The sequence below is a fragment of the Myotis nattereri genome (genome assembly GCF_964212035.1).
Source record: "Myotis nattereri genome assembly, chromosome: 16".
Classification (NCBI taxonomy): Eukaryota; Metazoa; Chordata; class Mammalia; order Chiroptera; family Vespertilionidae; genus Myotis; species Myotis nattereri.
Window position 1 is genome coordinate 34,316,878 of NC_138091.1, and position 16,978 is coordinate 34,333,855.

General features: G+C 38.2%; 1 protein-coding gene across 2 annotated transcripts in view; it reads right to left on the reverse strand.

The window, feature by feature from the left end:
• The window catches only part of USP32 (ubiquitin specific peptidase 32), a 124,447-nt gene that overhangs the window by 57,396 nt on the left and 50,073 nt on the right, over positions 1-16,978 (reverse strand). For both annotated transcript variants that reach the window (XM_081108781.1, XM_081108780.1), the window contains exons 6-9: positions 9,641-9,772; positions 6,502-6,609; positions 3,488-3,603; positions 3,060-3,122 (exon numbers count right to left, since the gene is read on the reverse strand). In XM_081108781.1, the coding sequence (XP_080964907.1) occupies positions 3,060-3,122; positions 3,488-3,603; positions 6,502-6,609; positions 9,641-9,772 (419 nt within the window). The remainder of the gene's footprint in view (positions 1-3,059; positions 3,123-3,487; positions 3,604-6,501; positions 6,610-9,640; positions 9,773-16,978) is intronic.

Below are 16,978 nucleotides of genomic sequence, written 5' to 3' on the forward strand. Positions count from 1 at the left end.
TATTGATATATTCTCTTCTCAATATAAAATAACCATCTACACTAATAAAAGAGAAACATGGTAATTGGCGTACGACCGCTACCCTTCCCATTGGCTAATCAGCAAGATATGCAAATTAACTGGCAGCCAAGATGGTGGCGGGCAGCCAGGCAGCTTGAAACTAACATGAGGCTTGCTTGCCTCAGTGACGGAGCCGCCTGCGGTGCAGGCCTCTGAGCGGGCAGTTTAAGAAACATTGTAACAAATACCGCCGGACTTCAGCCAGCAGATTCGCAACATTGTAAGCAAAGGCCAGAAACCTACTTTCAGCACCGGAGGGAGGCCTAAGAGCTGGAGCCAAGCCTCAAGGTAAAGCTGGGCGAGAATAAAAAAAAAGAAAAAAGAAAAAAAGGAGCGGTTGGGAACTTCAGTCACCCCCAGCCTGAAAACAGCCCTCAGCCCCTCACCCAGACTGGCCAGGCACCCCAGTGGGGACCCCCACCCTGATCCAGGACACCCTTCAGGGCAAACCAGCCGGCCCCACCCATGCACCAGGCCTCTACCCTATATAGTAAAAGGGTAATATGCCTCCCAGCACCGGGATCCGCATGACAGGGGGCAGCGCCCAAACCCCCTGATCACCCTGCGGCTCTGTGTGTGACAGGGGGGTGGGGCCCCAACCCCCTGATCGGCCCTGCTCTGTGCCAGATAGGGGGGAGCTCCCCAACCCCCCCCCACAGGCCCTGCTCTGTGTGTGATGGGGTAGAGCCATAACCTCCCCATCGGCCCTGAGTGTGAGAGTGGTGGCGCCCCAACCCCCTGATTGGCCCTGCTCTGTGGGTGATAGAGGGCGGTGCCCCAACCCCCTGATGGGCCCTGCTCTGTGTGTGACGGGGGAAGCACCCCAACCCCGATTGGCCCTGCTCTGTACGTGACAGGGGGTGGTGCCGCAACCTCCCCATCGACCCTGCCTTGAGTGTGACGGGACGGTGCCCCAACCCCCCAATTGGCCCTACCCTGAGCGTGACTGAAGGTGGCATCACAACCTCCCAATCTGCCCTGCTCTGTGCATGATGGGGCGGCGCCCCAACTCCCCAATCGGCCCTGCTCTGAGCCCGACCAGGGGCTGCACCTAGGGATTGGGCCTGCCCTCTGCGACCCGGGAGCAGGCGGAAGCCAGCAGGTTGTTATCTCCCGAGGGGTCCCAGACTGCGAGAGGGCACAGGCCGGGCTGAGGCACCCCCCTCCCCCCCCCCCTGAGTGCACAAATTTTTGTGCACCGGGCCTCTAGTATGTAATAAGGAAAGATCTTAAAGCACTATAATTACTTACTTTCAGGATGCAATTTCTATTAAGTATGTTAATACCAATCTAAAGGTACAAAATAATGGGTAATATAGGCACAATCTAGTCACAAATGGGTATGGTTAATAGCTTTGGTTGAAAGGTCCAAGTTCCATTCTAAAATGCTAACCACCCTGGCTGGTGTGGCTCAGTGGCTGAGAATCGACCCAGGAACCAAAAGGTCACTGGTTCAATTCCCTGTGGGGGCATATGACAGGTAGGGGGTTTACAGGAGGCAACCTATCAATGATGTTTCTCTCTCATCAATGCTTCTATCTCTCTATCCTTCTCCCTTACTCTCTCTCTAAAAAATCAACAAAAAATATAAAAAAGTGAAAAATTAGACCTAACTGGTTTGGCTCAGTGGATAGAGCGTCGGCCTGGGGACTGAAGGGTCCCAGGTTCGATTCTGGTCAAGGGCACATACCTTGGTTGCAGGCACATCCCCAATAGGGGGTGTGCAGGAGGCAACTGATCGATGTTTCGCTCTCATTTCTAACTCTCTATCCCTCTCCCTTCCTCTCTGTAAATAATCAATAATAAAAAAATCAAATCAAATGCTAACCATTCATTATCATGGTTACATGGAGTTGAAAAGCTAAATTATCTTTTTAATGTTCACAGCAGAGCCAGAAGTAGCAACTCTATCTTACATAAAAATAGACAGCAATAATACCTACATACTTATTAAACACTCAGAAAAAAAAGTGTTAGCAATTATATCTGTACATAAGGCATTTTCTAACAGAAACTCTCCAAGGTTTTCTATACACTCCAAATAGAAGTAGATGTCATAGTTTTTGGCAAAAAAAAAAAAGAAAAAAAAAAAGGTAAATGAAGGCAGGGTGACTGAAATGCCAAACAAAGCTCAAGCCCTATAAAATTCATTTCTATTAACTTTCTATTGAGCACCAGTTAATAAGACTATGATGATTCCTTCTGGAATTATGATTGAAGAAAGAAAAAAACACTGATGTTACTTTTTAAATCTAAACTTCTATAACCAATCTGCTACTTGGTACGTCAGTGTTTGAGTGGAAAGGCTCAAATTAACTCAAATATGCCTCACAATATGTAGCTTATTTTCAGTTTCACAGGGACACACACATATATCCCAATAAATCAAACTATAGGAGTAAACCTATTGTAATAGTCTTAGTAATAAATATTATCAAATTAAAAAATTAAAGGATTTATTCTTTATAAAGTACATGCTTATTTTGGCTAGTACTCAAGAACTTGAGAGGGCCTTACCAGTACTATTTAAAAAAACAACAACAAAAAAACAAACTCTTTTAGGAATACATGGACCACCCAGATTAGTATTAAAAAATCATTATTCTAATGCCTACCATCATGTTAGTTTTGCCCCTGTTCCTGACTTCATATAAATGGAATCACACAGTATATTCTTTTTATGGGGCTTCTTTTGCTCAATATAAGGTTAGCCTTACCATAACTTATTAAAATGGAAGAAATAAAAATTATAAACTATTTTGACAAGGGCTGTGTCTACTTAATTTTTATAAAATGCTTAGCTTATAATAAATGTTTTTATACATAAAACACATGGAATGGACTGTCTTTAGAGTCAACCTGGAGGTACTGTTACCACAGATCAAATAAGCAGTTGGTACGGATGATCCAGAACAGATTAAAATATTATATACTATATATCCCAATTTTTGGTACATGATATTTTTAGAAAAGGATAAGTTAGTCCTGGCTAAACTCACCTTTGTGGTGTCATGTGCACTCAATATGCCTTCTACAATATCAGATAGATCAGTATGTAATTCCTTTAAAAAGAGAAATTCAAAGGAGTAATTAGGAAAGAGTTGATACCATTTTTATTATTCAGTGGCCAAAATATACTATATTTTGACCAAGTATTTTTTATTACCATAAATAGAATTTTATATTTGCTTTTAAAAATTACAATAATTATCCTGTAGTTTCATTCTTACTTTATACAGCTTATTAAATTTTCTAAGGCAAATTCTCTACCCAGTTTTGCATCTTCAGCAATGAATATTTTGAGTAGCATAATTCAGCAACTAACAGTAATAAAAAATCCTTTTCATTCGCTGACTTTAAAAAAGTTCTCCACTCCATTTTCCTATTGGAAGTTACATACAATAAGATGTTTAAAATCAGAACTTACTGGGATATCATCAGTGCGGTTGTCCTTCCAGACCTCTAAAAGTGCAACCACCATGCCTCTCAGTTCAACCCTAGAGAGAACTCCATCTCGGTCAACATCAAATACCTTGAAGCAAACTAAAAAAAAAAAAAAAAACTCTTATGAAGGGGAATTAGTTTTATGTTTAGAAGTACAATACATTTCACTAGAAGCTGCCCTAGTAAAATTACTGAATTTCTCAAACAAATATATTCTGGATTAAGTTCTCATCTAGAGCAGACATAGAAATATGTCATTAAAGTCCCCTGAACATGTAGGACTAACTGCACACTTCACTAATCTGTCTCTCTCAAAATTTTTTTTAAAATATATTTTATTGATCTTTTACAGAGAGGAAGGGAGAGAGATAGAGAGTTAGAAACATCAATCAGCTGCCTCCTGCACACCCCCTACTAGGGATGTGTCCGCAACCAAGGTACATGCCCTTGACCGGAATCAAACCTGGGACCCTTCAGTCTGCAGGCTGAAGCTCTATCCACTGAGCCAAACTGGTTAGGGCTGTCTCTCTCAAATTTGAAAACAAAAAAGGGGGCCAATAAATATTACCATACCTCCCAGGTTTTAAGGAGGTAATTCAAGCCCTTAAATTAATTTCTAATATTTAAAACTGATCACTGAAGAGTTGATTCTTCTAATGATGAAAATACTCAATCTACATTAAGAATCAATGACAAGCTGGTATTAAGATAGTCTACTTCCATTTTGCCTCTCCAATTAAACTAATATACACTCAAAGTTTTGCCAAAGAAGAATTTCAACTCTTCAATGAAGTTTATATATAATACTAGAGGGCCGATGCACAAAAATTTGTGCAAGAGTAGGCATTCCTTTCCCTGGCTGCTGGCACCCGGGACCCGGCTGGCTTCCCTCTGGCCCTGGCTTCATCAGGAAGAATGTCCAGAATGATGTCTGGTTTAATTAGCATATTACCCTCTTATTATTATAGATTGTAAGAATTAGAAATATAAGCACTTTGCTAATTAACTCCAAATGAATCACTAGTTTTTTAACTTTCATTGGTCCATCAGCAAAGAATTTTAAAAAGTTTTTAACTCCATAATTAAGATCAAGTGAGAAGCAAAAATTTCAGCCTCTCTTTTTAATATTAGCACTTTATTTTTTTGTTAACCTTCACCCGAGGATACTTTTCCACTGATTTTTAGAGTGGAAGGGAGGAGGAGAGACAGTGAGAGAAACATCAATGTGAGAGAGACACATTGATTGGCTGCCTCCCGCACGCTCCTCAACCAGGGCTGGGGATAGAGTCTGAAACCAAGGTATATGCCCTTGACTGAATCAAACCCGTGACCCTTTGGTCCACAGGCAGATGCTCTACTCACTGAGCAAAACTGACTAGGGCAATATTAGCACTTTAATGGGAACAAATAATCCTATATAATAAAGAGCTAATATGCTAATTAGACCGAACAGCCAAACGACCTTCCAGACATCCTTCCAGACGAAGTCAGGGCTGTGAGGGGCTGTGAGGGCCGAGCCCCTTGCACAAATTTCATGCATGGGGCCTCTAGTCTATCATAAATCCAGGTCAAACTAATGGTATATCATCATGAAAAAAAAGAAGAAATCTAAGTTTTTAATATTAAGTAATAATCTATTTCATACACACCCAAAATAATTATGCTGTTAAAGTGCATTATTGTAATATTACTGAAGGTCAAAATATTCAAATAGCACACTCAAAACAGACAACATTTATGATCTGTATTTTAGAAAGACAGATAATAACCTTAGTAAATATATCAGTATTAGGTACCAATTAAATGTAAACAGCATTTTGTGAATTATGGTTAAGATTTAATATGTAACATGCTTATAAATTATGCTATAACATTTTAGCTAGATTTAAATGACCAATTTAGTATTTAATAAAACTGTGTTTTGATCATAAATTTCACTTTGCTATTAAAATATTTATACAAGTCATAGATAATGAGTTGTACTTCCAATTATGCAAGGCACTGAATTCTCTATATAGACTACTAGAAAATATTTTCTAGGGGGGAAAAAAAGAAAATAGTTTTTAAATGTTTAACATTTTCAAATATATTATGGCTGAAATAGTTTCTTTATCATGAACTGTAAATTCATCAGGACACTCAACCCCACCTATATATATAAAAGGCTATGTGACCGTATGACTGTCCGGCCATCCAGCCAGTACCTATGACACACACTGACCACCAAGGGGCAGATACTCAACACAGGAGCTGCGGTGACTTGGCAGCAGCAGTTCTCGGGTGACGCACCCCGGAACCAGAGAGGAGGGAGCCCGATTCCTCACAGGGCCACGCGATTCCACGATTCCACCTTCCGCTGTGGGTTATGTTGTTCCTGGGGCACTGTCGGCCCTGAATCTGGTTTATTGCACACTTGCATTTGTGTTCCACACCCTGTACAAAAGCAACTTTGCAGGGTGCCCTCTTGCACTCGGGGATCCCTCAGGGGATGTCAGAGAGCTGGTTTCAGCCCAATCCCCACAGGCCAGGCCAAGGGACCCCACCTGCCAGAGGGACCCCACTCACTCTGCAGACGCCAGTGGTGCCACCCAGTCCTGCACTGCTAGCCACCTCCTGGGACCACCTGCATCAGTCCCTGCACGGGAACCAGTGTTGTGAGCCAGAAGATCTGTCTCCCCCTGCCCTCCCCTTACACTCCACAGATGCCATTCAAGTCACGGTACCGCCCCAGAAATTCTAATTAATTTCCTTTCAATGTGCACGAATCTGTGCACCAGGGCCACTAGTTATTAATCACAAAGATACCAAACTGCTCCACAGTGCAAAGAATAGATGATTGAATCCTTAGAATGGCTTCAATAAAATATCAAGATGAGACTGCTATATGCTAATCTGACAAAGTGATGAAAATTCAAGCCTTAATCCACAGACGATTTTAGATGAATACTAATTTTGTCACTGTATACTTTGCAAATTTTGTGACAATGTTTAACTTACATTTTTGTCTTTCAGCCAGGGGTCCCCTGCAACAGGCTGATAAACCACAGGATATCTCCTTAAAATCTATGTGATTGTCACGATTTTCATCAAAAGCATTAAACAAACCTGTAAAATAGGAAAAGACACCATAAACCAAAGCAACCAAACTTCCTACTGTTATAATAACATATTTATAAAAGCAGGCATGACTCCCATAAGCTGGCCAAATATTTTTTAAAAAAGAGTTTATCAGTAGTTTCAGGAAGTTATTTTTTTTTTTTCTTTTGGTATAAGTATAACTAAAACTTAAGATCCTAGCAGAAATACATTACTATCACTTAGTGTTTGGTTATGTCTGCCTCTCTCTATTTTGTATCAATTTTAACCACTAAAATGGCTATAGTATACAACATAAAATTTAATTCAAAATCAGAAATTATTTAGAAAGATTGAGAAGTAAAAGGATGCCCTAGCCAGTTTGACACATTGGATAGAGTGTCAGACTGCAGACCAAAGGGTCCCAGGTTCGATTATGGTCAAGGGCACATACCTCAGTTGCAGGCTCCTCCCCGGCTCAGGCCCTAGTCAGAGCTTGTGCAGGAGGCAACCAATCAATGTGTTTCTCCCACATCAATATTTCTCTCTGTCATTCCCTCTCTCTTCCACTCTCCCAAAAAATCAATGGAAAAATATCCTCAGGTGGGGATTAACAAAAAAAAAGGAAAAAGGAAAAGTTTAACTGCACACTCAAAGATATAACATACTATTATTTTTATCTTTATTGTTGAGAGTATTACAGATTTCTCCCTTCTCCCCCTGTATTCTTCCCCTCTACCCAGTTCCCACCCCACCCCAGGCCTTCACCACCCTATTGTCTATGTCCATAGGTAATGCATATATGCATATAAATTCTTTGGTTAATCTCTTCCCGCCCTCTGAGATTCTTCATTCTGTTCCATGTTTTTACGCGGTTGGTTCTATTTTACTCATTAGTTTATTTTGTTCATTAGATTCCTTGTACATTTATTTTGATTTTAACATGCTGTTATTAATAAGCTCCTATAAAGCTCTTCCATGACATGAAGAAAAATAACACATTATATTAAGAGAAGTTCTATACTGCACTCTTCTTTGTACTACATAATCCTATAAAATAAAGAGGTAATATGCAAATTGACCATCACTCCAACAAATAAGATGGCCACCCCTATGTGGTCAAAGATGGCCACCACAAGATGGCCAGCAGGAGAGGGCAGTTGGGAAGGACCAGGCCTGCAAGGGAAGGCAGTTGGGGGCGATCAGGCCTGCAGGGGAGGGCAGTTAGGTGTGACCGGGCCTGCAGGGGAGAGCAGTTGGGGGCGACCAGGCTGGCAGGGGAGGGCAGTTGGGGGTGACCAGGCCTGCAGGGGAGGGCAGTTAGGGGCGACCAGGCTGGCAAGGGAGGGCAGCTGGGGGCAATCGGGCCAACAGGGGAGCAGTTAAGCGTCGATCAGGCTAGCAGGGGAATGGTTAGGGGGTAATCAGGCTGGTAGGCAGAAGTGGTTAGGAGCAATCAGGCAGGCAGGCAGGCAGGCAGGCAGGCAAGCAAGCGGTTGGGAGCCAGCAGTACTGGATTGTGAGAGGGATCCAGATTGGAGAGGGTGCAGGCAGGGCTAGGGATACACACACACACCGCCATGACGAATGTCATGCACCGGGCCTCTAGTCTTTTTTAAATGAGTATTTAAATTTCAGAAAGAAAAGGGATTTATAATCCAATCCTGTGGTTTTCAAATATTTTGTAAAAGGTAGAAATAAAATTATTTTGATTTAAAATGATTTATCAAATTCTCCAACTCAGAAAAGGTAAAAACACAGCTGTACTGTTGAAGTGGGTGAAAGTCCTGGGCCTTGTCAGTTCTGGCTCTCCTAACAAGTACTTCTGAAGTACCCTAAAAATCTGAAGAATACAGATTATATATTCCAAGAATGTAATTCCATACCCTCAGTTTAAAGAGTAGAAAACTAAAAACTCAGAAGGGGGTTCCCAAAAGGAAGAAGTTTAAAAAGATCAGAAGAAGCAGAACCTAAATATTCAGATTCCAAATATGTTTTTGTGTGATATCACCTACAATTACTCTTTGTATCCCTAATGTTTTAAAAAAGTCATAGCACGCCTGGCTGGTGTGGCTCAGTGGTTGAGCATCGACCCATGCACCAAGAGGTTGCCAGTTTCATTCCTGGTCAGAGCTTGTGCTCATATTGTGGACTCAATCCCTAGTGGGGGGCATGCAGGAGGCAGCCAATCTATTGATGTTTCTATCTCTCTCTCCTTCTCCCTTCCAATAAAAACATATATATTTTTTAGAAAGTCATAGCAATGGAAAGTTTAGAGCCAGCAGGGACCTCAGAGATGGTCCAGTAGTTTCTTAATTTCTTTTGGTAGTTGGGGTGGGGGGAGAATATAGCAATGGAAACTTCTTACATAAAAAAAAAAAAGTAGAGGCACTCAAATTGAGGAAGAAATGGGGCTAAAAAAAACCTTGGTCCTGGTTGATGTGGTTCAGTGGTTACAGTATCAGCCCTGCCCACTGAAGGATCATGGGTTCAATTCAGGTCAAGGGCACATACCTGGGTTCGCACCCAGGCTCCAGTTGGAGCGTGTGCAGGAGGCAACCAGTTGATGTGTCTCTCTTGAATCTATGTTTCTCTCTCTCTCTCTCTCTCTCTCTCTCTCTCTCTCTCTCTCTCTCTCTCTCTATCCGCCTTCCCTCCCTCCTTTCCAGTCTCTGAAAAGCAATGAAAAAAGTATCCTCATGTGAGGATTAACAAAAAACATACCCAAATAAAACAAAGCAAAAACCTGGAGCTCTGCCCATTCAGTGGCCATCACCCTAATCCCTGGCACCAGCTACTAAGGTACCTCTTTGGAGTACAGCTTCATAGCCACTGACTTGGTCAAACTAATTTATGCAAGGTCACACAGGTAGAACAGGATGCTCAAAACTACAATCTTAATTGCCATTTTAGTTTTTTTCCACTAAACTCTGCTATTTGCAAGAAACTTGCAAACCTGTAATATTATGGCCTTTAGAGTTAAGATATATTGGTTAGTAATAAGAGATGGGCTCAAATCTGTTTACCAAAAAACACTTGAAGAAAAGAGAATAATTCCTACCTTCACTTAGAGATGGGCGAATAGGTGGTGAAACCAAGGGGCCAAATGTCTCTAAATCAAATCGTCCAGTCCGGGATTGAGCCTTCAGCAACCAGTAACGTTTCTCCAGATCAATGATGTCTGATTCCTCCACTAAGAGTCATATCAAACAAAATTATAAAACCTCTCAGCCTCTTCTTCCGGGCTGTTTATCCTAATAATATAACTTTTAAGGATATATTTTAATTTTCCAATTTAATTGCTAAAAAAAAAAACATAATCTATCTAAAACAAAATTCTGAAACACAAATACATTATATCTAAACTAGCATGAAAAGTAAATTCAAGTTAACATAAAAAAGATTTTAAAATAAAAAATTACTTTTGCAACTGCCCATTTAGTAGACTGCTTAAATCCAGTATGTAGAATAAACAACTGAAACATTTCTTTTTGGTATCCCACACCTTTTTTATCTGTACTTATTTTTTATCAGTTTCAATCTCTATTTGGGGTTTAAAGATTCTATATACATATTCTCTCTACTATAAACATTCTAAGAGCAGAATCTATGTCTGATTCATCCTATCAATATGGTTACTACTTACAAATTCAATATTTATTAAGTAAATGAAAAAGAGTACGATAAAAGATATAAGTAACAAACTCAATAATGATAGCAGAGTTAGAGGATTTACGATGTGACAGGTTATAGGAGCATCATGAAAACATGAACATTTTTCTTTCCTCATTCATCAGAAGGTATATATTTTTAAAACCACAGATACGCTAATCATAGTTATATTTTATATGTGCTTTCCCCACTCTTTAAGGTACTAAAGTATTTCTGATTGATGTTTACATAATACACTAAATTAGAACACAGAAAAATCACACCAATTGCATCCCAATTTTTTTACCTTAATCTCCTTAAAAAACACAATTTCTTTACTGAAGTAGAAATGTGGAAAGACAAGTAGAACATATTTAGAGGAAAATAATGATCGGATTGGTCCTGGTTACCAATTAAAAACATGCTTTAGAGCTTCCTTTTAAGCTCACGTTAACTATTCATTTGGGGGTTACAGACTGCAATTCATTAATTAAATATTTGGCAAAAACAAACTATAGTAAATTATATGTATTATATTATTATTACTCAAACACTTTGAATGAATTGACAGCTAAACACTTCTGAGAAGAGGGAAGGCAGCTAACCTTATTTTCCCTTAAAGAGGTAATAATTGCAGTAGTTGTTCTATTTGCAATTCATAAACCAACACCTAAAACATATACTTTATAAACTATATAGAAATTAATTTATTACCCATCTATAGATATTTTTTTTCTGGTTCACAATAGCAGCATACAATATTCCTAACATTCTAAATAGTTCTTGTCCTGCATGATGGGCAATCCTACTCAAGTCCCACCTTGTCAGAGGCTCCAGCTGCAGAAAAAACTCTTTAATGCCATAATTTTATTCTAATTTTTTTTTAAATATATTTTATTGATTTTTTACAGAGAGGAAGGGAGAGAGATAGAGAGTTAGAAACATCGATGGGAGAGAAACATCGATCAGCTGCCTCCTGCACATCTCCCACTGGGGATGTGCCCGCAACCCAGGTACATGCCCTTGACCGGAATCGAACCTGGGACCCCTCAGTCCGCAGGCCGACGCTCTATCCACTGAGCCAAACCGGTTTCGGCATATTCTAATTTTTTAAAAAGCCAGGCAAAATGTCCAAGTGTTTTCAAACAGTCACAAAGTTCCTCAACATTTTTGAGTATGCAACCTTCTCAAAAGCAATGACCTTCTAAGATGTAATTAAAATGGCTGTAAGCCTTACATAATTTACAAGACAAGAGGATGAACAAGGAGGGACATGCAGATCTACTAGCGGCTTATGGTCTAAGAATCACTAAAGTACGTTTTTGTATTCAAAGTTGTTTTTTTTGTTTTTTTTAATATATTTTATTGATTTTTTACAGAGAGGAAGGGAGAGAGATAGAGAGTCAGAAACATCGATGAGAGAGAAACATCGACCAGCCGCCTCCTGCACATCCCCCACTGGGGATGCGCCCGCAACCCAGGCACATGCCCTTGACCGGAATCGAACCCGGGACCCTTCAGTCCGCAGGCCGACGCTCCATCCACTGAGCCAAACCGGTTTCGGCGTATTCAAAGTTTTTAACACTACAAACTAAAATGTGGCAAGGGAATACAATAATATACATATTTTTAGTTGAGATAATAAATGCTAAAATAGAGACAATGTAAATTTGAATTAGATATGAAAAGAAAAATAATCAAAATTAGTTACATGGCCCTAAAATTAGCCCAAAATACTGTATTAATTACCTGAGAATCCAGATTCTATTACTACAAGGAATCACTGAGGTAGCAAGCTTATTGACTCTTATGATACATTTTAGGGAAACTTCAAAAACTCTTTCTAAATTCTATGAAAAATATGATCAACATTAAGGAAAATTCACTCTCAGTTATTAAAACATAGTTCTTAAAAATCATAGTTGTTTTATTATTTATTTCACTGTAGGTAAAGGACAATCATTCAATGATCTTGCCTGGATCAAATGAAATTAATTATTGAAGAGAAATAAAAAATAATCATTTGTGAGTATCCCAAGGGAAAAAGAAACTAGAAAAATGAATCTGCAAGATTCTCTGCAGTCTGAAGAAGATGGCTCACAAGCACCACAACTGCCACATGACCAAATCCTTTTATCTGCAATTACAAGCTATCATAAAAGATTAAAGAATAAAATGACTGTGTCAATCAACTGTCTTCAGGTCCTAAAATGGAAATAAGCATGCACTCTGGGATTCAAACATCCCACCTTTGACACCTATTAGTCATTTGATCTTGAGAAAATTTCTTTAACTTCTCACAGTCTTGGCTGCCTCTTTTCAGAATGGAGATGAAATGAAGGATTAAATGAGATAATGTACACAGAGATGGCACAAGGATTAAATGAAATAATGTACACAGAGTATAGTGCCTCCTCTAGAAAGTACCCAATCTGCAAGTGGTAAATTTGAACCTTCCACAGAGCAAAGTATTGGGGGGGGGGGGGGTGTTACGGGAAGTGGGAGGGAAGGGAGGGAGGAAAAGTACAGGAACTATAATGAAAAATCATTTAATATTCTGCAAATATGTAATAAAAGTATAATATTATGTGTCTGACAAAAACTATAGATATGATTGTGAACAAACAACTATGTTTAGATTCTAATAAAAGTAAAAATTGGTCATTTTAATCTAATGTGGAAAGTACAATGAGGCAATAGACACAGGGTTTTTAGGGAGCATGTGAGCAGCTAGGCTCTGGAGGTCTTGCAGAGGCAAAAGAGTATTTACAAAAAGTCTGTAGGCAAGACAGGTAATAACAGGACAGAAACACAAACAAAAAAACTGTTGTGTTCTCTTATAATTCAAACACAAGAATAACTTATACAAGGACCTGTATCATGGACCCAAGATAAAAGACAAAAAACAAAAAAGAACTTTACTTTTCAGGGAGTAACAAAAAAAGAATGTTAAAGATGACAGACATTTCAACCTAGAACTAGAAGGCAGTTAGACAGAATGTAGGCATTTCAAAGGTTAGCATCTAAAGGATGAGCCTTCAAACTCAAGAAGAGAGCTGCCAGATTGTTTTTGGCTAGGACTATGCATGTTCAGTAGTAGAGGATAGATACACTGATCTAAGTATGTAAAATGAATTACATTTTGAGTTTATAGTCTGTGTCTCCAAACTCTAACACTATGTGGAGCTAAATAACTGTGAAAAAACAGATGGGGAAAGGGTATTTCAAGAAAAAGCCAAAAGACCAGGGTTTAGTCTTGGACTACTCTCTCAGATATGAAAAAAAGAGAATGAATTAACAGCTGTTCCAACCTATTTCAAACATTTAGTTATATAGAACACATTTACGCTCTATCTATATGTTCTCATGACTCTGAACATCATCACCAAGATGTTCAGCACTGCCTGGCAGGTGTGGCTCAGTGGTAGAGCATCAACCCATGAAATAGAAGATCACAGTTTGATTCCTGGTCAGGGCATATGACAGGGTTGCAGGCTTGATCCCCAGGAATGGGTGGGCAGGAGGCAGCCAATCAATGATTCTCTCTAATCATTGATGTTTCTATCTTTCTCCCTCTATCTTGCTCTCTGAAATCAATTTAAAAATATTTTTTAAAAATATGTTCAGCATTATTGCAAACACTGTCTATGTCTCTCTTCACTATAAATGGCTTTAAAAATTAATTTGTCATTAAGAACATTGTTTATACTTGACCAAAAAAATTTCTTATAAAACTAATCTTAGGTATTTAAATAGCAAACTATGAGAGATAAATATAACCATCTTGATAAACATTTGGTTAAGATCTATTCAAGCATAAAAACTAGAACTTTGGGCTAAAGTTCTAATTCAATATCTTAAATTTAAATAAGAGGTAAGGTAACAATAGTTTGAAATTTGCAGTTCTGAAAATGTACTTGCCATGACAAAATCTAAAATCTTGTATAAGTCAAATCAGTTAATTATTCTAACTGTATTGAATACAAACAGCTCCTCAGTTTCATTTGTGATTTATATAAAGAAAATAAAATTTGATTAAATATGGCAGTATGTTCAACTGACTGTGACTTCAAATTTCACTTTATAATTGTATGTGAGAAAGTAATTAAAGGCATCTGCATTCTAATATAAATATTACTTACAAGTGAAATATTGTAATTCCTTTATGTTTCCTGGATAACTTGGCTCATTACACAAATTTAAATAGTTATTGATGCTGTAAAATAAATATTTTCTGTCTACTTATAAATTAGTTAATAACAGTCTCTATTTTTATCACAAGTTTCCACTTTCCTGACATATTATTTGAAAAGTATAAAGTAGCATATATGCTTTGAGTCGAAGAGCCTACAAAGATGTCAGTAGTGAATTGCTTAGACAGAAACTGAGAATTTATAAATGATAAATCAGTCATCAGAATGTAAACCTGCCCATGTCAGAATTTCTGTAAGATGTTTAACAGTAATTCTGATTTTGTGAAAATGCTCTAATAGTAAGGCCCACTAAGACAGTGGCGATTTGCTGAAGCTAGTAGCAAATTGAGTTTCTGCTGAACTTGTTTATTCTGGTTCCTTATTTTTATAAATTATAAAAGAAAACCAACTAGCAAGAAAAACTTTCCACAGATGTGGAGGAGTTCATTTTTGCACTGGTCTATAGCCCTTTGTTAGAAAATTGCCTGCTCCCAAAACAATTAGTCTCTGGAAACAGTGGGTGAAACTCACTGATATTCACAAGCCAGGTATGTTTTCAATAATACAAGAGGATGCATATTCATTGTAAAGCACCTATTCTATACCAGGCATAGAGCTGAGTCCTGTAAAAGCCAAAAGTATCATTTCATGTACTTGTAAAGGATAGCACTATATGCCACCCCAAATATGGCACTTTGGCATAAAGGATTATTTGGCATAAGGATTATTTTGAGTTGAGGGCAATTGAGAAGCAAATACAAGAAAAGCTCTCTGTCCTCCCCTATCTGCCTAATTTGTAAAGGTATCTTCCCTGCCCCTCTACCAGGAAGAACAGAAGTTACTCCTCAGAGACAACCCTAGATCCTTATCACCAGAGGAAGGAATCTGTATAACAAACTTCATTAACAACCCTATCTGTTATTAGTTTCTCCATATTTTAGCCTTCCCACATTTTGCCATCCATAGAAGTTCAAAGCCCTTTTCTCTTTTTCTCCTCACTTCTCTACAAAATTATTGTATGTATTTTTTTGCTAGAATGATATATAAGCTCAAATTCTAACCACTCCTTGGAGTTATACATCAATGAATGCTCCCATGCAGGATGTTAATAAACTTTCATTTTCTTCCTATCTGTCTTTTTTCAGTCTAATTTAAAAGACCCAGCCAATGAACCTAATATGGATAAGGAAAAAAATTTTCCTCATCTACACTCCTTATAACATACCTATGAGGTAAGTTGTATCATTAGCCCTGTTCTTCAGAGAAGGAAAAAAGTTCAAAGAGATTAAATAAATTTCCCAGAGTTACATAAATAATAAGTGGCAGGGCCAGAGTGTTCACCCAAAGTCTGAAGAACTCAACATCATATCAGTATTTCTCAAAATGTAGTCCAGGGTCCATGAACATCAGATTATCCTGGAAATCTAGGAAAGCAGAGTCCTAGGGCGCACTGAATAAGTATCTTTGATATTAGAATCAGTAAGTTGCACTTTTAATAAATACCCTTCCCAAATAATTCTAATGCTCAATAAAGGCTGGTAACTACTAATATATTATAGCGGCCTTATAGTTGATTAATTTTTTAAAATTTATTTTTATTGATTTCAGAGAAGAAAGATGAGGGAGAGAGAGATAGAAACATTAATTATGAGAGAGAATCACTGATTGGCTGCTTCTTGCATGCTCCCTACAGAGGATCGAGCCTGCAACGCGGGCATGTGCCCTTGACCGGAATTGAACCTGGGACCCTTCAGTCCTCAGGACGATGCTCTATCCACTAAGCCAAACTGGCTAGGGAATTGATTAGTTTTTTTAATTTTGAGGTAGCTCTCTTATAAGAAACAAGAATATGACAAAAATCAACTATGATGCCAGCAATTTGGACTTTAAATTTTTAAATTTAATTTTATAAATAATAGAAAATTAAAAGCATATTATTTCTTCAGGTTTTTACCACACACTATTATTGGCTTATTTCTACGGCCAATATGTGCATTACGGGAGTAGATAAAATAATTAGATAATTCCCTTATATTTAGTGGAAGCTGATCTTCCATGTGCCTTAATTTAATACTAATCAGTTTTCTGTATCTCACATCATTTATTTAAGCAAAAGGTTTAGAAAAGAAGATCTTAGAACTAACTTTTGACCTTTAGAAGTTCATTAAATTTGTAAAATATCATAATTAATTTCCCCCTAAAACATGATATGTCTTTATAAAAGCCCTCACATACTATGAAGTTGTTAAAACTTATTCAAATATGATAATTACCTTGGTCCTTCTCTTTGGTATAAGTTTAACCCTACAATCCTAAAATAACATATACCTACTGCTCACTGCTGGGAAAATCAAATGTATAAATCAGTATTTACAATGTAGACTTTTAATGGCTGAGAACTTTTTGACACAGTTAAGGCCAATAACATGCATTTAGTCCACTGCACTAAGAAAAACACCAAGATAAACAGACCATGAGTATTGTACTCAAGGGCTTGTAACTTCTAAGGAGAAACCAAGCCATTTCCAAGACTCTAAGGCAGGGGTCCTCAAACT